The 20,630-nt window shown below is 52.0% G+C and overlaps 1 protein-coding gene across 1 annotated transcript; it reads right to left on the bottom strand.

The window, feature by feature from the left end:
* Positions 1-645: 645 nt before the first annotated feature.
* Positions 646-20,140, bottom strand: PITX2 (paired like homeodomain 2). Its single transcript, XM_016206942.2, has 5 exons — positions 19,939-20,140; positions 16,120-16,175; positions 15,583-15,720; positions 4,400-4,605; positions 646-1,901 (listed from the first exon to the last, which is right to left on the bottom strand). The coding sequence occupies exons 2-5, from the start codon at positions 16,163-16,165 to the stop codon at positions 1,338-1,340; spliced, it is 954 nt and encodes a 317-aa protein (XP_016062428.1). The 5' UTR covers positions 16,166-16,175; positions 19,939-20,140; the 3' UTR covers positions 646-1,337.
* Positions 20,141-20,630: the final 490 nt, after the last annotated feature.

Below are 20,630 nucleotides of genomic sequence, written 5' to 3'. Positions count from 1 at the left end.
GGAAACTCCACTCTAACCTCTCAACCCCTGGGCTCTTTGAGAAACTAAGGGGCTGTAGTTATTAGAACCTGTCTTTGTTTCTTTTAATGTCTCGAAAGGATTTGGAAATAGTAATGCAATATAACATGAAGAATCTCTCTACTTAAGCCTGAAAGATAAACGTGGAGGCCTAAATATTTTGAACTGGAGGTGTTTCCTTATAAACTTATTATAGACATATTCCTCGAGAGAAATGTATATAAACTGTGCATGTATACATACACATGGACTTCTCCAGCACAATTTACTTGAGGTGCAGGTTCCCCACTCTTCTCCCCCAGGACTAAATGAGAATAATTCCAAGAGTTTTCTAAATTTCTTTCTCCTTTCTTGTATTATTTTTTCTAGCAATAATGTAATCCTCAGGGTTTAAGCCAAAGAAAAATCTGGGAGACAAAATCAGACTTTGCAGCTCTTTTTTTCTGGGGGTGCTTTTTGTTGTTGTTGTTTCTGATGAATGACTATGATTTGTTTCTACCAAATTTAAATAAGTATTGCTGCCTGGTGTCTTTAACTAGGCGGGCAGAGGGAGCTGGTTTGTTTAGTAGGTAGTGACTGAGAAACCCTGGCCAGGCGACAGAGGAGGGCAGAAAAAATCCAGACCAATTTGTATGCAGTATATTTTACTCCCATGAAATAAAACACATTTTTTTTCATATTTGCTGAAAAGTAAAACAATAATATTGTACGAAATGTTATACACAGGGTAGGTTGTACATAGCAGTTTCAGAAACATCATTGCATCCACCAGAGAAACTATTCTAAAACTGATATTCACACATTTTTTTTAATAATAATAATATGTTAGAAACATACAGTGTGGTATTTAATATATACATTCCTTTGCTCGAAAGCGAAAAATCCTAATCGCTTCTGTATAACATGCTTTATTTTAAAGCCTAACCTTTAAAAACACTGTTGTGATATTACTAACAACTGCTTTTATAAAATTAATTTGACATTTCGATATATATACATCCTTTCAGTCATTTTAATGTTAACAATGCTAAACTTAAAAAATAACAAGCTTATAGTAATGTTAAAATGTCATATCCAGTCAAACATTTGTGTGTGTCCTTGCAACTGTGGGAAATACTTTTAGTGAAAGATGTCAGACATTGCGGAATTCCTTTGAAATCAAGGGAGCTCCCTCTTTAATTCAGTGGTTTCCTTTTCTCTCTCTTCTCTTTCTGTCCCTTTCTTGAGCGCCCACGACCTTCTAGCGTAATTCCCAGTCTTTCAAGGGCAGAGTTGCCCCGTCCGGCACAGTCCTAGGATCCCGGCGCCGTGGGCGCGGCTCACACCGGCCGGTCCACGGCGTACTGGCAAGCGCTCAGGTTGGACGCCGGGTTCTGCACGCTGGCATAGCCGAAGCTGGAGTGCTGCTTTGCTTTCAGTCTCAGGCTGGCCAGGCTCGAGTTACACGTGTCCCTATAAACGTACGGAGGAGTCGGCGGCGCGTAAGGACAGGCGGGCGTTGGCACCGCGGAATTCAGCGATGGACTGCTCAGGTTGTTCAAGTTGTTCAGGCTGTTGAGGCTGGAGCCCGGGACGCCGGTCACCGCTGAGGGCACCATGCTGGACGACATGCTCATGGAGGAGATGGAGTTGGGCGGGGAGAACATGCTCTGTGACGACAGGGGATTGACGTTCATAGAGTTGAAGAAGGGGAAGCTCTTGGTGGACAGGGAGGCCGACGTGAGGCCCTTGGCGGCCCAGTTGTTGTACGAATAGCCCGGGTACATGTCGTCGTAGGGCTGCATGAGCCCGTTGAACTGCGGCCCAAAGCCGTTCTTGCACAGCTCGGCCTGCTGGTTGCGCTCCCGCTTTCTCCATTTGGCACGGCGATTCTTGAACCAAACCTGGGGTGGAGGGCAGGGAGCAAACAGACGCCACAGGTCGGATAAGTAAAACCTTGATCCCAGAGAGCACCGGAGGCCGCCTCCTCTCTGACACATACCCTAGTCACCAACGGTTCCCCCACCCCCACACCGCCCCGCGCGCCCCAAGCTGCGCAGTCACCAGTCCGGAGCCCAGAACGAACGAGGGAGGGAGGCCGCCGGCTCAGGCCAGAGAGCCCAGGCTCTGGGTTCGCCACAAACCCCAGCTGAACGCCTGGCGGCCTGTGGCAGCTCATTCTCTAAGCCAGGCCCTCCTCAAGGGTCCAAAACACTTACTACAAAAATAAACGCGGGTCAGCAGGCTTTCCGCCCAACCATTCCCTCGCCACCTTGCAAACTTGTTTCCATTCTAAAGCCACACACTCAACGAAGACGACAAGGGGCTGAAAGGGCACCAGAGCCCTCTCTCTCCCACACAGCTCCTCCCTTCCCTCTGGGATCTGCACTGCTACCTTCCACTCCGGGGGGACTTGCGCCTTCCCCTCAACAAGCGCCGGGCCGAGACCCCTTCCTCGCCTACCAAAATAACCAAGTAAAAAGCAAAAGGCCAGCTCCCCGACAGCTCATTAAACTCAACGAACTTGGCGCGTAAATTCCCAAACCTAGAAAGGGTCCCTCTGCAGTCTCCCCCTCACTTTGCTCTCTCCCTTCTCGCCCTCCACCCATCCCAGGCCAGGCCTGAGCGCCCCACGCTCTCCCTCTGGGCCCAGTCGGATCTGGGTTTTGCAGACCGCCACCCAGCCCAGCCAGCCCCCACCCGCGTCCGGTGGCCCCGCCGCAACCCCGCTCCCAATCCACATTGGCCCCGCCAGTCGCCCCAGACGGCGGCTTTTGTGTATTGGAGCGAGGCCTGGTCAGAGATTTCCGAGTTGACACCGGTGATGTTTCACGTTACACATCTCAGCCGGGCCCAGCCGACTAATCCGCTTTTTTCCCCTTTTTTCCCCCTTTCATTCTTGATTTCCTTTGTACCCCCCCTTCCTCTTTGGCACCCGAATGCTATAAAAAGCACGCCTCGCTCCCACTTGGCCGGACCAGCCGCGGGCCTGGAAGGAGGCGGCGGGAGGGAGCGAGAGCCCAGAGTGGAGGCTGCAGGGGACTTGGGAAGGGCTGCGGAGAAGCCGGAGGACTGGGGGAGGGCTTTTCTGAAGGATTCCACGGGACGCACAGATTGTGCTTTTATTTTAATTACTTGCCATTTCTACCCTACTCCGTCTAAACTTTGCCCAGGCGAGAAGAGTACGTGAGAGGCCCGTTCCCCCGTTGCGCAGGAGAGCTAATGAAAGACTGACCTTTCGCAAAACCACGCCGGCCCGCCGGAGCGCTAGCTCCCCGCAGTTAAACTAAAACCATTCCCCACTTCATTCCGGCTCTTTTACACCAGCCTAGCCTCATACTTCACACAAATGCCACCCAGAGAGTGTCTTCATTCCCTCTGCTCTGGGAGTGCATTTTGGCCTTAATGCTTTTCATCAATATTGTTACATGTTTTCTTCTTTCTGCTTTCTCTGTTCTGGCTGGGGCCTCTGTTTTTCTATCCAGAGCATTTAAAAAATTTATTTTTATTTTTTTTTACAGCAAAGCTTCTGGATCCTATGTGTATTTTCTGTTTCCAGAATCCTAACAATTTTGGGAGTTTTCCACCGACCAGCATAAACCAGGATGCTGCTACTGGGTAACTGATTTAAAGTTCATTTTTGCCAATCCATAAAGTACAGATTTGCTACAAAGGTAAGACTTTTCTTTGATAAAACTAATATAACTGGGAGGAAGGGCGTAACAATCTCCTGAGAAAAGATAAATAAACCAAACTGAAACGTCTTTTTCTTTTTCTTTCTAAGAGAACTAGCAAGATAGTATTAAAATGGCTTCCGAAAAATCACAAAATCAGGGGGTTGGGTGTGAGAGAGGCCTGAACGACCGAAAAAAAAAAAAAAAAAAAAAAGCGCAAAGACCTAAGTAAGGAGGGCGAGAGACGAGTAGAGAAAGGGCCTGACCAGGCCCGGCGCGAAAGTTTCCCAAGGAGGGCCAACCCTTGCGTGTTTCTGGCCGGTTTTCCTTGTTAAAGGCGCGCAGGTTGGAGCCTGTTCTCCGCGCTTGGCCGGGAAGGGATTTTATTAGCGCTCGCCTGGCGATTGCAAGCCGGGAACACAATACCCCGCGCGAGGGAATGAATGCCATGCGGCCCAGCTCGGCAGGGCTCAGGGCGCGGGGCGGCTCGGCGCTGGGCGGGTGTCGCTCCGAGACCCGACACCGGGCCGCCGGGGCCTCGGAAGGGGGAGCTGTAACCTCGCGATTGGGCCCGCCGCACGGCCTCCTGCTTTTGCAAAAGGCACCCCACCCGCACCCTCCGGGGCGGCGCCGCCTGCCACACTCCCTCCGCGTCTACACGGCCTGCATCTCTCTACAACGCCCTCCCGCCTAGCATAGTCTCGGGCTCCGCGTGCGCGGGCTCCTACCCGGACTCGAGCTTCCGTAAGGTTGGTCCACACGGCGATTTCTTCGCGCGTGGACATGTCCGGGTAGCGGTTTCTCTGGAAAGTGGCCTCCAGTTCCTGCAGCTGCTGGCTGGTGAAGTGAGTCCGCTGCCGCCGCTGCCGCTTCTTCTTGGACGGGTCTTCGGCGCCCAAGTCCTCATTCTTTCCCTGCTGGCTCTTGTCTTTCTCTGAAAACGAAACGCATAAAGGTTCCCATCAGAGTGCCCGCCGGCAACCCGAGAACTTCAACTGGACCGAGAGGCGCCCGCCGGGAAGAGCTGGGCGGCCAGCGGGCGGCAGAGTGCGCGCGGCGCGGAGCCTGGGGGGTGCGGCTGTGAGTGTGGAGAACGCGCCCCGTCTCCTCCCCTCCCCCCAGCGCCCGTCCGTTTTATTTACATGTTTATCTGCCGGCGACCGCGGCACATTCATTTCTATAGCCTGTCCTTTCGAGCACATTTATACGCCTCTGCGCAGACACACCAAATCTCCCGGGACGCGCACCCGCGCGCTTTGTACCGGCCCCCCTCGAAGAAAGCTCAGCTTTTTTGATGCGGTTTTGGAAGGCTAGAGACGCGGGCTTTGGGATTCGGTCTGGCACTCAAGTTTAAAAAAAAACCAACAACCTCCTCCTCTTCGGAAACATAGTTTCAGAGATACTTTGTTAACAATTGGAGCTTCTCAGGATCAGAAAGCCTAGAGGGGAACGTGGCCTGGGGTGGGAGATGGGGAGCGGCCTCTGCACCTCCTCGCATGCAGATGCTGGGATCTCTGTGACCCAAGAAGCAAAAGGGGAGGCCAGGGCAGAAATACAGGGAGCGGCAGGGAGACCCGCGCCGTCCGCGCCACCCCAGCCGGGCGGCGATGGTTGAGCGAAAGGGTCGGAAGTCCTGCGGGCTGCGAGCTGAACGACAGCGCCCGCCGCGCTCCCCCTCCCCCCAGCAGGGGCCGGCTTCCTTGCGGGCCAGAGGGGCGAGCGACGCAGGGCGGCCGGGCGGGGGGTACGCGGGGCGGCGAGGCGCCTTACCTGCGGCCTCGGGGCTGGAGGAGTCGGAGATGGTGTGCACCTCCAGCCTGTGCTTGGTAGAGTCCAGGGCGCGGGTCTGAGCGGGAGCTAGGACCGAAGCCATGGCCAGGGGCTGGGGATGGTGACAGTAAGAGGACGGGGGGGGGCAGCCAACCGCTTGGTCCCTGCTGCTCGGCGCTCCAAGTGCAGCGGGCCTTTCATGCAGTTCACGGGCGGAGGAGCGCGCCGGCCGACCAGTCCCGGGCCGAGCTGCGCTCTGGGCGCCGAGGTTCCCCGCGGTGTCCGCGACGGGGAGAGCCTGGGAACGCCACCCCCGCGGAGTCCTCGGGCCGCGCCGCCGCGTCTCCTTCGGAAGGCTTAAAGCGAAAGGTCCCGGCGGCCGAAAGTCAGCTGGCCAACGGAGCCATGCGAACGAGGGCGGGAGGCTACAGCTCCGGGCGCCTTTGGGGAGCAGGCTCGCAAGTTCCAAAAGCGAAACGAGAGTGGGCAAAGACCCCTTTCTTCCCCCCCTCCCTCTCCCCAGTACCCCTCCAATAAGGAAAGCTAACGCCAGGCGCGCTCTGCCCGCCCCCCGCGCGCAGCCCTGACAGCAGAGTGTCAAGAGTGACAGGGACAGGTAGCTGATATTGGATCCCGGCGGCAGCGGCCGCGGGAGCCTTGGGTCGCACCCTCCGCGTCGCGCACACGCACCCCCCCACCCCCACCCCACGGACCGTGCGGCTGGAGCTCGGCCTCGCCGCAGCTCAGCTCCCGGCACCTGGGCCAGCGACGGACCAGCACTGCGGCTCCGCGTTCCCCTGTCGGCCTAACATCTTAAAACCAGAGGCGGGCTTCCTGGTGGCGAGACGTCACTCGGCCCCGGCCCTCCCCAGCCCTCCCGCCTCCGCCTCCTCCCAGACCCTTCTTCGGGCCGGAGTGACGTGGCTGCGACCCAATCAGAAGGCCCCCAGGCGCGCGGAGGGCCGGGGCTGCCCGCGCCTATCAGCTCCGCGGGGCTGGGCCGGGAGCGCGCCGCGCCCGCCGAGTCTACACCCGCCGGCTCCAACCCCGCGACGGACCAGCGGCTTTTTTGTTCGGGCGGGGAGGTGGAAGGATGAGGCTGGGAGTAAGAGGCTGGGGGGGGGGGAGAGAGCTGGGAGGTACACGGATAACAAGCACCCCCATTCCCTTCCTTTTGTGTCTCTCGACACCCATTTTCCATCCAGAGGTGCTTTTCTCCTCTGTGGAAAGGAGACACGCTACTTAAAACCAGAAATATTTAAAAACACCAACAAATCACCTCTCCGATCTTAGGTTTTCCGAACAGCCTGACAGGCGAATGCTGCGCTAATCTGAAGCAGCTTTATTTTAATTGTGAAAAAAGAAAAGAAAAGAAAAAAAAAAAGACCTATCCCTGAGAAGGCAGGCTAATAAATTAGAAATCGAGAAGCAAATGGACCCGTCAAAAGAAAATTACCTTGACTTTAAAAGAACAACTGTTTGGTGGTTCACTCTGGATTTCTACAAGAATAAAAAGTCCCCTCAGATCACGTTCTCGGTAATGCTTATTAGTCCCCAGACAGAAAACACACAATAGAACAGAAACCCTAACCCAGCATTTTCAAAATGCTGAAAGCTTATCCATTCTACTTAACGTTGATTAAGACACATATCCCAGATCTTTCAAATTCCTTGTACACTGTATTAAGCTCGTCCTAACCAGAGAGAGAGCCAAGCTTTAAATTCGACTCTCTTGTTTACTTTATTATCAATCAGATTGAAATCCATAAAGCTTGTAGAATCAACAGCCTTGAGCTAATTATATATAAACTATGCCTTAATGAGTTTCCATACAATTAAGAATGTTGCCAAATAACCAATTTCAAGGATAATTTTTGTCTCCCCCCCCCCCCCCAGGAAGCTCAAGGCCGTCATGAATTGTTAAAAGTCCAAGCAGGCAGAGGCGATAGGGTGTGAGCGAAGGGCAAATGCTCAGGACAACCCTCAGCTAGGAAAGACAACACACTATTCACTTCTATAAACAAAGGAAACAAAACACCTTTGGGGACGTCCAACTCTTTGCAGCACTATCTCCGAAGAAATTCATTTCCAAAGAAATTAAAGAAAGAAATCCAAATGTATCATTTAAAATAATGTTTGAAAGTCCCTTTGTCCTCTGGCTTAGGTCAGCCGGAGAGCACACACTAATCGCCCCTGGGTTCTGCATTGGCGATTGCTTTATTGTGGAGTTAGCGTTATCATCTCTGGCTGTGTATTTGTTTGACATTACAGTCAATGATTTGCAACACCAGTATGGGGTATCTTCAGAAAACTCCCTCCTTGCCCTTGTTCAGGAGATTGGGAAACGTATTCAGTCTGGGGCAGAGTAGATGAAACGGACTACAAAAATGTTGGTAACCTATGTGTCTCCTTTGCCCTGCTCCCACCCCAAAACCCTATCTGCAACTCCTCCCCCATTTTAAACACGCTTGGGAGCAGTGAGAGGAACCGAATTGCTCTTCAGTCTCTCCGCACAATATCATCCTACTCTAAGAAGAATTTAGCTACAAGGGGGGACTTTCTTCACAGTAAGCTTTAATTCAGCATTTCTAATTTTAACCTTTTATTCCAGTTCACCCCCATTCCAGGCATACACACACCTACTCAGAGCAGAACACATCCCCACATGACAGGTCTGCATCGGCTGAGGCTCATACATCCAGCTATACTAGGTCCTGCAGTCTTATCACTAAATTATACATATTACACACCAGCAGCCTGTTGGTAAAGAAGGTTAAATTAATTTACATTCTGTTCATTATCTGGTGCTTAAATGACGCATTTTATCCCTGAGATTTGGAGGAGAATCTCCTCAGACCCCACAGCGTTTCACTGAAGACAATGCTCTTACATTTGTAGTGGGTTTTAATCTGATAAGACTTTAATTTGCTTAAGTCTTTCAAATAAGGGTTTTAGATGTTTCTCGCCATTTTCTTATTGAATTTCCTCTAATTCCCCCAAGATCATAAAGTATATGTGTAAAGTAAATATTTCCTCCCATTGTACTGCCAGCCGATGACCTATAACTAAGTCAATATGAATCCAGCTCTTTTCTGCCCAATGTGTTTACTAATCATATCCCAGTTTCTTCTTTTAAACCTCAGCGTAGCTGCGATCCCCACTGTACCGCGTCCCTAAAGCCTCATTTCATGAAGAAACGCCACTACATCAAAGAATGAAAGGCAAGCATTCAATTTTTGGTGCAAGCTCAGGGTGTTTTTCAAAACTCCTTGCTTGGGAGAGCTGAGAGGCTCCACAGAGCCATGCAGATTTCTAAGCATATCTCTCATTAAACCTGCAGAATTTTGATATAAGCTCAGGTGGCTCTGCTTGACTAATAGAACTTTCATCAGGACAAACACACACCAGGAAGGACCTAAACCAGCCTCCAAAGTGGGTGAAAAACCCAAGGGCAAGTGACAGCACCTCATAGTGCCAAAGCTTGGGAGCTGTTGGAAGTGCTGGTGATCTTCAGGCAGCCTAAAAGCCTAAAAAGACAAGGAATCTTAAATGGTATTGATCTATTGCAAAGTCAAGTGGAGCATAAAAACAGTTATCTGGAGCATGGTTAGAGAAAAACCACAACCGTACATATGTATACCTATCAATCTATAGAATACATATATATAATATATCATCCCCCCAACCCCAGCTCTCTAAACAATCTGAGCCAGCGAGATGTTTCTTCACATTTTTTTTTTAGCCGGAGTTTCAACTCTCTCCTAATTGATTAATCACTTCACAAACTTTGAGCCCGAATGACGCACTTTGCAGGCCCAGTAAGATTCACTCCATGGGCGGCAGGAATATAACAACATGAAAAGTCCAGATGGCGGAAAGCAAGTGTGTAGTGGGGAACCAAGAAACACTTTTCAATAAAAATTGTGGTGGTGATGGTGGGTGATTTTGGAGATTTAATTTACAAAAACCTTGTGGGTGGGTACACAGCTACAGGCAGTACAGATAAGGTAGAAGTTGGAAGGAAAAGAAATCTTGTATTTTGGTTCGGCACTACCGCCCCCACCCCTTCTTGGACTGGTTCTAGAAATTAGTATTTCAGCCTCCCTCACAGAAAATTTCAGTTCAGACAAACTCAGCGTGGTGCACTGAGGGAAGCCGGAGGTGCTCCACAGCCTCCTGGGGCCAGGACAGGAAGCCCAGTGCGGGTTTAAGTTTCCGTGTCCAAAGACATCAGGTATCACCTCGGTTGGATTGGCATCCTGATTCTTTTAAATAAGGCCCCTTGAGGAGGGAAACGTGTGATAGGGGGTCAGAAGAGTTTTGAGCTGGTATTTGCCACCGATCACCAGTCTTAAGGTCTTATTTAATTTCACACTCTTTAGTGTTAGTTGCACAAAACCCCTCTGGCCGTGGCAGTGAGATTGGTTGGACTGCGCAGTCAACCCCTCAGTTGCAGCGGTTCGTATGGATTGGGAACCAACCAAGGGGCCAACAACGTTTGGAAAAAAAAAAAGTGTCCTCAGAGCTCATCTGGAAAATTACTCAATTAGATGTCCCCCTGCGCTGTCAGGTTTTAGAGGGGTGGGAGTCTTGCTCTGGTCTAGGCCAGCTCAAGGACGAGGCCCACCCTGGATTCCTCTGGGAACCACGTGACAGGCATGAGTGTACCAGCCCCGTGGTGTAAGGCGCAGAGGTCAGAAGGAGACCTTGCACCCTGCCCAAGAAGTCGCCCTTCCTCCCCTCCTTCCTCTGCCTGGCTTTCCTCCGTACAAAAATCAAGCTGGAGAGGTCCCCCTCTCTACCTGTGTCCCTCACCCCCCTCCAGCCATAACCCAGAAATTAAAGGCTTTACGGTGGCTATTTTTTTTCACATCCCCTGAATGGAAAAAAAAGTGCTAGCTTATTTTTTAAAAAGGGGGGGGGGAGTGAATTCTTTTAGAATCAGAAGTTTATATATGTACTAAGCAATATCCACCTTCTCTAGGTCCATGCAATTGGTCCCCATATTTCTGTCCCCACACACTCTACCACTGGAGGTCTGGTGTGACTAGATGAGGGAGTTCAGGCGGCAGGTGTAAGTGCCCCCACACTGGCCGGTGAAGAGAAGGTGGAGGGTTAGAGGAGACACGGTATGGGGGGGGGGGCTGGGGAAATCACTAAGCCCATACACTGTAATGCCTTTTCACATTAGCATGCTAGCCCCACAGGTTTATTAGGCCCCCATTTAATCTCGCAATGCAACTAGTCATGGAAAAGTAAAATTGAGAGAATGTGTAAATGTTTGTTAGGGTAGGGGGAGAGGGAGAAGTGGGAGTAAGATAAACATCGATATTCAGTCCCAGAGAGAGAGAGAGAGAGAAGTAACAAGGGACTAACTAAAGTCACTTAAAACACAAAACAACAGATTAAAATGCTCCTTTCTTTCTCTTTCTCTTTTCTCTCTCCCGTTCCAGCTCATGTTCGTCTCCCTTTTCTATTTCTCTCGCTCTCCCTTCTTTCAGTCTTCCCTCTCCCAGACATGCTGGGAGCTAACATTCAGCATTAGTTGTCATGGTGACCATAAATCACATAAATCCAAAAATACCCACCTATAATCTGAGATGAAGCTTTTATTTCCCTAGCGAAATAATATTTTAAAAGCTGTCAGCTGACAAAAAAGGAACCCAGCTCATTGTAGTAACCCAAGTAATATATTACTTCTAAAGATTTAAATTAAAATGTCAGCCTGTTAAAAACATGCTGAGAGAATCTTGGGCACTCTTCGTGTCAGATCCTTAACAATGAAGTTGACTCCGTCGCTCCAGATCACTCTTTCACGCAGGTACACAATTTTTCGAGCTCTCTCTCCTTCTGTTAATTTATTCACTCCTCTCCCAACTACCCTAGTCCTCACAGGCTCTCTCTGCCTTGGGTTGTGAAAGAAAGGAGACTTCATCTGGATCCGAAAGGAGCTGGCTCCTTTGCCTGAACCTTTCGAAGACCTTGTGTGTTGGTCCTGTTGTCAATCCTTTCCCCAAATGAAAGATGAGGGCTTTCGGGAGGGGGGGAAGGTGCTGTTGAGGGCCCTAGTGAGGGTGACTTCCTACAGAAGCTGGAAGACAGAAAGGAAGACAGGAGGACAGGTAGGGAAAGACCCAGTAGTGGAGGACTGAGCTGGGCGGCCAGGTTCAGTGGCGAAGTCTAGCCCAGGAAAGGTATGTGAATTCTGCCATCCTGCTTTTTTTTTTTTTCTCCTGAAACTTTCCCATTTGGAGGCTCGGGATAAGGGTGGGGAGCGGGGAGGGGGGAGCAGCCGCTGTTGGGCCTTTTGTCTTCTACCTTGGGCTTGTTGTCTTTTGCCTATCTTTGGATTACAGGGTTTTCGCCTAGATGAAGAGCCATTAATTACCCATTCAGTCAATATTAGGAAGACCACAAAGCTTTTTACATAGGATTAAGAAGACATCAGATTGTTCCATTAGTATATTCCTGCTCACGAATAAGCTTTCGTTATACATTTCCTTTTCCCGGGAGCCGCGCTAACCGCTGCTGCATGTATTAGCAGCGGGCGGTGCGGGGAGCCGCGCGCACCGGCCTCGCCAAACTTGGCGCGCACGCCCCGCTGTTGCGGGGAACGCGCCCCGCAAGAAGCCTGCCTCTGCGGGCGGGCGGGGAGCCGCGGGGACGGACGACCTTGGCACAACTGTTCCAATTTTCCCTGACTGGGGGGTGGTGTAAAAATAACACAAAACGGAGAGGCAGCTTCCGCCAACTCACTGATTTGTGGGGGAGTCCAAAATAAAAATAAAAAATAGCCATCTCGTCTCCCTGCCCAGCTCCCCTCTGTCGTCGTTGCTAGCTCAGACGTTAACGCACCTTGGCAGGCCCCCGTTTCTGTCCCAGCGCCGCACTGCGAGCCCTCCACCTTTCTAAATACTCCCCCCCCTTTTTATTCCTGACAAGGCTGGAGCCCCGAGTGCCGCCCGGCGCACCGGTTCGCGTTTCGCTGCGGAGGGTCTGGGCTCGGTCGCCGGCGGCCTTGCCAGCATTCAACTCGCTTCCTAACGGCGGAGGGAACCTGGATTGTTTGCTTTCAGGGGGTACCTTGGACCCCACATTTGTACGTGCTCGGCAAACATTTGCTGGCTGAATGGATGGGGAGGGGTCCGTGGCCTCGGCGGCGGCGGGGTTATCCCGGGTCCTCTGAAGCAGTCGGGGACCGAGCTGCTGCGGGGTGACAGGGTGTGTGTCGCGGCCGCTACTGCGCGTCGGGCCTGGGAGTCCTCTCCCGAGGGAACCAAGTTTTCAGACGCTAGAGACCCAGGCCGAACGCTTTCAACTCAGCCACTGCGCCAAAGCTTTTTAAAAATTCATGGCGTCTGTGGTGGAGGCCGGGCAAAGGTCCCCCCGCCCCAGGTCTGGGAGCTAAACCGGGAGCCAGGACCAAGGGGACACAGCTTGGAGTGACTTCAGCTCGGGATCCAGAGCCACCGCCCCTAAACTTTAGGGTTACTGACGGGAAGCTCAGCCCATTCGGTTCCTGAAGGTCAAGACCACTTTTTGAGCAGCTCCTCAAGGAAGTTCCCTGCAGGACACCCCAAAACAATGCAAAACGAAGGATCTCTGTTCTAGGAATACGTTCTCAGGGGCCTCTGATCTTACTTTCTGGGGGTGGGTGGGGTGGGTACTGCTCAACGTGCCAACTCTCCCTGGCTCCACTTGCCATGCCTGGCCATTCCCCTCTCCACCCTGAAGAGCCCTGGCCTAAGAGGTCTCCAGCTGACCTCATGCTCCATCTCTTTTTGGGGTTCGAGCCAGGCTGTGGGTCAGCCTGTTGGATTTCAAGGGGACTGGGACTCCACGGGAAGCGACTCTGGGCCTCCCAGAAGCCCTCCCTGCCTTCTCAGAGAATGTTTTCAGTCTTCAGTGAGTACATGGGGCTTTGGTGGGTGAGGAGAAGTTAGTGCCAATAATAGAATACACTGGCTCTTTCTGAAAACCACATGTCATTGTAAACATTTTTTTTCTTTTTAAAAGTAAATAAAAACTATTAAAAACAAAAAGAAGAAACATCTTTCTTTTAAAAGCAGGCTGTGGCCACGAGTTTGCCTTTTGCATAAATTAAGAGGACGCTGGCAACCTTCCTTCAAGGGTACAATAGGTTTGCCCACTCCTCTTGTGTGACTTTTTTTTTTTTTTTTTTGTCTACCAGATCCCTAAAAGCCAATAAAGTCAAAACTTTCAGCATTTCTTACTATCACATGCCTCTACTTCATTAATGGCATTAAACATGTTTAGGTAGCAATTTTCTTTTTTTGGTCCAAAAAGTAGAAAAGAGACTATTGGCACTGTAAGGCAACAGCCCTTCAACCTGCATTAAAATAATCTGGGCTTGAAAAGAATGGTGATTTCTAGTTGTTCGTTTATTTGCTAATTATTAAAAGCGAGCATCCAGGTTTTTTTTTGCCAGGACTGTGACAGAACTCCCCAGTTAAGCCGCTTCTCTCCCACCTACGAAGCCCCCATCCCACCCGAGGTGTCTCCCCTAAGGAGCCCTGCCTCCCTAGCTCACGGGGAGGCCACCTGTACGCAGAAACCTTTCCAGGGGTCAAAGAACCTTGTGTGGGGGTGGGGGTGGGAGGAGACATTTTGCCTCTACAGCTCCCAGCGGAGCGAGAAATGTCAGTCTCGGCTGGGCGGCGGCCAGTCCTCCCCGCGCAAAGTCAGATTGGGGAGCTCCTCTAGCCTGGCTGGAGCCAGGGCTGGACCCGCACAAAGTATTTTCCCCGGGAGTCATGGCTGCTCTTGATTTTTAACCGTATCCCAAACATACTCCGGTCTAATAATTTATTTTTACGACCAATTATCAAACAGAAGAAGAATTTAACACAATCTTAATGACAGAAATCACCCGACGTTATCTCTGCCTGGCCCCCTTTAACCCCATGGGGTTAATCCCGGACAAGTGAGCATTTAACTGGCCCAGCAGGAGGACTCGCGATACTGTGCGGTGTCCAGGCCGGTCTGCCCTGGACCACTTTAGATGTTTTATTAAAACAAAAGATGTTTTTCTCTCAGATTCACTGGGAAGCCCGAATGCAGGGCCTTTGTTTTCTTCCTGGTAATATGGTTTGTTTACTTGGCCAGGGTCCCAATTCGCCCCCCTCCGGCACCCATTACATTTGTACCCTTACTCTTTAATCCGGAAAGAGGGGGTTAGGGGCCGAGGGCGGGGGTGGGGGGTGGAGGTTGGGGAGCTCGCTTTATCTCCTCACACTATCAAAGGTCAACAACCTCCTAAGGCTAGGCACTTATTTATTAAGGAGCCTGGAAAACCCAGAGAATAGAGGAACAGTAAGCTTGAGTTTCTCCTGTATTCCAAGGAAAGCTTGTCTTGTCTCAAACACACACACACACACACACACACACACCCAAAGGACAAGTTTCAATTTATGCAAGGCCTGTGCAATGGGTTGGAGACGTTTTAAGTTTTACACAAGGCTGCAGGCTTTGCGCAGCAATGTCCCTTGACTCGTCCATAGTGAAAGCAGCCAATCGAGCACCGACACCACCAAAACTCCGAGGCCCTGCGACCAGCACAACAGGTAGGTTCGCGTCGACTGGGGCACACACTCCATTCCACCCTCGGCTGCTGCGCGTACTCGCTGCCCTCTGGCTGAGGGGCTGCTGTCAGCTCCCCCCTCCTCCCGGGCCAGGCAGAGCTTCGCCAACACGAGCCTCGCGCGCTCGCCTTCCGCGGTAAACTCCGCACCCACCAGCCTGGGCGGGGCGCGGCTGAGCGCCGCCGGGACTGGGTGGGCCCTCGGCGGTGCTGCCCGCACTGGGTCGTGGCGAGCGACAGAGGTCGCTGTTGGACCACTTTTCCACGGCAGCAGGAGGCGCCGAGGTAGGCTGGGGTGTGAGTAGGGTAGGCCACAAGGAACCAGGGAGAAAGCGAGAGTCTTAGGAGTGCGCTATGATTTGGGGAAAGGAATGAACGTCCCTGGGACAGCTGCTTCGCGTCCCACCCAGGGGCCCAGGGTCTGAGTTCAAGGAGCAGGAGCGCGGGTCTGGCGGGCTCGCCTGCTTACGCCTCGCCAGAGTCCCGGGGGCCCGGAGGCCGGCGCCCAGCTCACAGCTTGCGCTTAGCTCCCGGCCTTACCATTGGCGCCAGGATGCTGCCGCGGGAAGAGCTTGCTGCTGGCCACCTCTTTCCGGCTCTCCGGAGAGTCCGTGAACTCGACCTTTTTGATCTCGGAGTCTTTGGAGAACAGGCATTCAACGGCCGCCGGCTGCACGCCTGGGCCGTGCGCGCCCGCCCCACGTGCGCGGAAAGAGACGCCCCGCAGCCGCGGCAAGGAGCGGGGGTAGGGGTGGGGGGAAAGCGGGGCGCAGGAGAAAGAGGGACAAAGAGCAAAGACCCAGTTAGAAGGAAGAGCAGGAGGGCACTCCCGTCTCGCGGGCCCTCTGGGCCACCCCGCGAAGGGGCGTCCTCGCTTTGCGCCTCCCGGGGTGCCAGCAGCTCCCGTTTGAGGGAGTTGGTCGGGGGGCTTTAGGGACGCGGCAAGCGGCTCACCCCGGTTCGGGTTCTGATTTCCTTCCTGCCCTGGCCGACCCCTCGGGGAAGCGCCCCACGCCGCGGCCTCACCGCGCGGCACGGCCTGCCGTCGGGGGACGGGGCAGGAGAAGCGAGCCTTACCTAATTGCACACACGCCGACACCAGTTTGCGGCAGTTGGTCTCCATTCCCCGTTATCTGCAAAACAGAAGAGGAGGAGGGCTGTGTGAAGCGGCGGCGGCCCAGGTTGCGCAGGACTCAAGGGAGGCTCCTGGGGGGGGGGGGGGGGGGGGCTGCGGGTAACTTCACCACCCGCCTGTAGGCGCCTTCCCTGTGCTTGGTTCTCGGGCCTCACAGCCGCCCGCCGCCCAGGTTCATCCCCAGCCTGGTCCGGGGATGGGGCAGAGATCTCCCTCCACAGCCGCAGCGAATGGGCCCAGGGGCTCTTGGCCTATAAAGCTACCGCGCTCCGGGGCCCCGGGCTGTGGACTCCCAAGGTGTCCATCAGGGTTTAAGAGCCCGTCTGGGCACCCGGGTAACCTTCAGAAGGTACAAACTTTGGGGTGGAGAGGCCTTTTATCCTGGGGAGTTGTAGGCGAAGGCCACCATTCTGCACAGTACCCGCCTGTTAGTCGGAAGTCAGAACTCAGTCAACATTTGTAGCAAGTCAGAGTCACCTTGCCCCTGTCCTAGACAGCTGCTCTCGGCTTTCTGAGGCTCCAAAGCGAACAGGACTCCAAGGCGCTCGGCCTAGGGGTCTCCTGGAACAAGCCGGCTTTGGGCCTCTCATCCATCAGGAGCCACTTTTCCATATTTAGCCACACTACTCCCTGGAGATACTCACCCGGCCATTTATTTACCCTAAAGTATGATTTAAGATCGCAGAGGAGAGAAACGGTGTGGCCAGGGAGAGACTGAGAAGAGCGGGGGCAAACGTGCGCAGAGGGTTTATTGCCCACCAAGGATGGAGAAATAGCCCCGAGAGACCGGCTTTCCCCAGTTCTTCCCCTTCTCCTCCCGGGGAAACCAAATCTTTTTCAAATTTCCAACCGCAGCGCAGCGAGCCTAAGGCTTCACGCGCTCCCCCGTCTCCGCCACAGGCGAGCGGGGAGACGTGGGTGGTGAGGGGCTCCGTCGGGTTGGGCAGGAGATGCGGCTGCTTGAAAGACAGAAGAAATGAAAGGAGGCCCGGGGCTCCCCGGACTGTTGGATCTCCGCGCCTGCCTCGCTCCGCACTAACCAGGGTACGCGGGCGGCGGGAGGGCCCCCTGCGCGCGAGGAAGGGCCGAGGGTGGGCGAGGGCGTTGCCGGGTTGGCGGGGCACCGAGGCGCGCAGGTAGCCGCGGGCCTGCCTGTGGCCTGAGTCGCATTTCCCTGCTCCGAGGCCTCTCCCGCAAGGAGGAGCCGGGCCCAGGGCCTCTGGCCAAAGTCGCTGACTAGAGGAGGGGCCGCAGCGTGGGGACCCAAGGGTGGGGACCGCCACATGGTTCTCCCACCCGCCAGCGAGATCGGGGGCTCCGCGGCTCTTTGCGGGCCCGGGGGCCCAGAAGTAGCAGTTTGGCGGCTCCAGATTTAGTGATTCTGCAGTAAAATCACAGGATTAGTCCCTGATTGAGATGTCTGTTCGTGAGATATTACAAAATTCATTATCACAGCTTTCTACTAACTCGATATGAAGTAACACAGATGGGATTTTATTAGTCCAGACTTCAAATGTTTACTTATGATAATTTCAGGGGAAATTTGCATGTCATCATCATTTCGATAATCTTTTTTTTTTTTTTTTTTTTTTTTAAACGTCTGAACTGGCTGCATTATTAGCCGTGGCTGGAGCACTGCAGATGGTAACTGCAAATAGTTCTTATTTTCTAAAAGAATGAAATATACCAAATAAAAAGATAGGGTCATTAGACATAAAGTCAGTCGATTATTACACATTTTCCCTCACTCCCAAGCTTCGGTTCTGAAGACCAAAGTAACACAAAACAAATCTTCACGAACTCGCTCTAAGGATTGAAAAGAAGGTCAAGGCGTGATCCTTAGCTCACTCCTGTGTGTCCTTGTGACTTGGGGATTTATTTGGCAGTCAGAATGATCCCTGAAACCTGCATTTATTAATTTTTTTGCTTCATACAATGACCAGGCCTACTAGATGAATTGAGTCTAAATAACTAGGGAAGATCATTAAAATTAAAAAAATAATTTTCCAATCCCTGCCTGCTGATCCTTAAACTTGCCCTGTCAAGACATGTCTTACAAGACAAATTTGGCTGTGGGATTTAGGGACTGGCTTCGATGTCTAATCTCACAAATTAAGATGTGCAACTTTTCCCGATAGAAAAAGTTTTCACCCCAAAAGTTCATGTCCTGGTTGGAGTGTCTATGGCAGGCACTCTTGCTCTGTCCAACTCGAGTTTTCTATTGTGAGCATGCTAAAAGCGCTAGACAGCTAATGGAGCACACTGAACCACAGTGACCAAGGCAGGCAGGCAAACTCTAAGAAATAAAACAATTTGCTTAAAAATAATTTCTGATGATTGCCCTAAGAAAAATTGCTGGAAAAATATAGTACTAATAATTCCAAATCCTTTCACATTCCTTCCCCTTTCCTTTCACTTTGATACCCTATAATAAAATCTTCAATGGAAAATTTAAAAATAAACAGCACAAGAACATATGTTTTCAATGAAGTAAATTGGTGAGATTAGCCAGTAAATTAATTCGCAGTAGGTAATTATTTAAGGAAATTAAAATACTGCATAACACAGTTCTGTATTTTACCCGTTTAAGCCTTCTTTTAAACCAATTAATATTGATGCTTTAGGAACACTTTGAGGAACAATGCACCTGAATAATTTAAGTGTAGTTTTGCTGAGGTAAAGTAAAACACCCCATAAATGAAGTAGCTATTTAATTTTTAGGGAAAGTTTGATTATTGAAATTGTGCATGATTATCTTCTGTTACATTTAACAAAAATCCTCAAACCGATTTTGCTTAATTGCTTTGTTTCCTTGGCATAATTGGCATTTGAGTTTTAGATGAATTGCCTCCAAAATGATATTAAAACCATCTTCAGTTCTTATAAATGGCCTAAAAAGAAGTCAAGGAAATGTCCCTAAATTAGGTTAATTTTTCATTAAAACATTTTAGAATGTGTGAATTGCTGTTATTTTAAATTTATAATAATAAAAGACTTTTCTATTTTGTTTAGTAAGACATTATACTTGCACAAAAAAGAGTAAAAATCAGGCGACCCTATGATGATTTGATTTCTAAATTGCTTAGGAAAGAAAAGCCATTCAATTGGAATAAAAAGAGGAACATATTTCTCAGATTTAGAATCATTTTTCTTCTTATTTGACATTTGGAAAACAGTTTTCTTCCGTGCACCCATTTAATATGTATCTCCTTTCGTGTAAGACTGGAGTTGACTGGTGATCAATTTAAAGGATTTATAATCCGAAGTAATTGTGTGAGTTTGGCATCCAGTCCTGGCTCCCAGGTAATTCGTTTGGGCCTGAGAGGTCACTAACTGCCAGTTACGAAGGAATCCTTTTTTCCAATTGGTAACAATGGGAAGGGGGCTAATCTCTTCCAGTAGCTGAAACTTTGTACCCAGCCCTTTATCTTGAGAATGCTAATCCTCAGGCTGAGGATTCGTCCCTGCCATGTTGGCACCGGCGTTTAAGGGGAGATACCACTTTTTAAATGCCAGCCGTGGTCTCGCTCCCCACTCGACCTCAGCGCCCCATATATTGTCGGTGTATGTGACCGGGGACGAAAGAAACAGGGGTTTGCAAGTTCTGTTTGCCAACTGCGTTACCTCGCGGCGGGGGTGGGGGGTGGGGAGAGGCATCCCCAAGAGCTACAAATCACCTACAGTGAGGATTCTCCAAAGTGGAACAAATTCCTAAACTCGCATTATCTCACATCCTTGCGGGACAGGCGGCCTCCACTTACCCGCTCCCGGGAGAAAGCTGCTGGTCTCCGTGTCCCACTGCTTCCCGGCGAGATTTCCAGCGAGCCAGGCGCGCGGGCTGCACCGCAAACGCCCGAGAGCCGGGCCGGGAGGACTGCGGGGCTCCCGAGGGTGCCAAGTTCCGAGGGAGTCCACGGGGGCGCGGGGGCCTGGGGAGTCTAGCCGCGCCTGGCAGTTTCTCTTCGCTGCGCTCCAGCTTCCTCGCTCGGTCTCGCTCGCTCGCCCGCCTCCCTCTCTCTCATCCCTCTCTGTTCCCTCCGCTCCGACTCCGTGTGGGGAGTGACGTGACGTCAGCAAAGATTCCACCAAACTCCGCGCACAGTGGCGGGCGGCGCGGCGGGCGACCGGGAGCCAGCTCGGCTCCGGGGCGAGCGCGGGGGGCGGGGGAGCAGGCAGGGGCTCGGAAAGCGAGCAGGGGCTGGGAGGCGGGTGCCGGCGGGCCGGCCGAGGCGTCGGGAGCCGGAGAACGAGCCCCGGAGAGCGCAGGCGGGAGAGGGAGGCGGGCGGGCGCTTAGACAGGAGCAGCCAGCCGCGGGCGCGCGCCCCCGCCGTGGAGAGGCAGGAAGACGCGGAGGGAGGTCGGGAGGGAGGAAACCTGCGCCAAACCCGCAGCTCCGAGCAACCCGAGAGGGAGGGCCGGGGCGTCGGGGGAGACAGAAAGGTACTCCTGGGG

The sequence above is a fragment of the Miniopterus natalensis genome, chromosome 1, assembly GCF_054644295.1.
Source record: "Miniopterus natalensis isolate mMinNat1 chromosome 1, mMinNat1.hap1, whole genome shotgun sequence".
In the NCBI taxonomy this organism is placed as follows: Eukaryota; Metazoa; Chordata; class Mammalia; order Chiroptera; family Miniopteridae; genus Miniopterus; species Miniopterus natalensis.
The sequence above is the reverse complement of the archived record's forward strand: the minus strand, read 5'-3'. Positions and strand labels throughout refer to the sequence as shown.

Coding starts and splice junctions, on each gene's coding strand:
- PITX2 (XM_016206942.2), bottom strand. CDS start 16,165: ATGGAGACCAACTGCCGCAAACTGGTGTCGGCGTGTGTGCAATTAG. Junction 15,721..16,119: donor GTCGGCGTGTGTGCAATTAG/GTAAGGCTCGCT, acceptor CGCACGGCCCAG/GCGTGCAGCCGGCGGCCGTT. Junction 1,902..4,399: donor TTACGGAAGCTCGAGTCCGG/GTAGGAGCCCGC, acceptor CCTCCACCCCAG/GTTTGGTTCAAGAATCGCCG.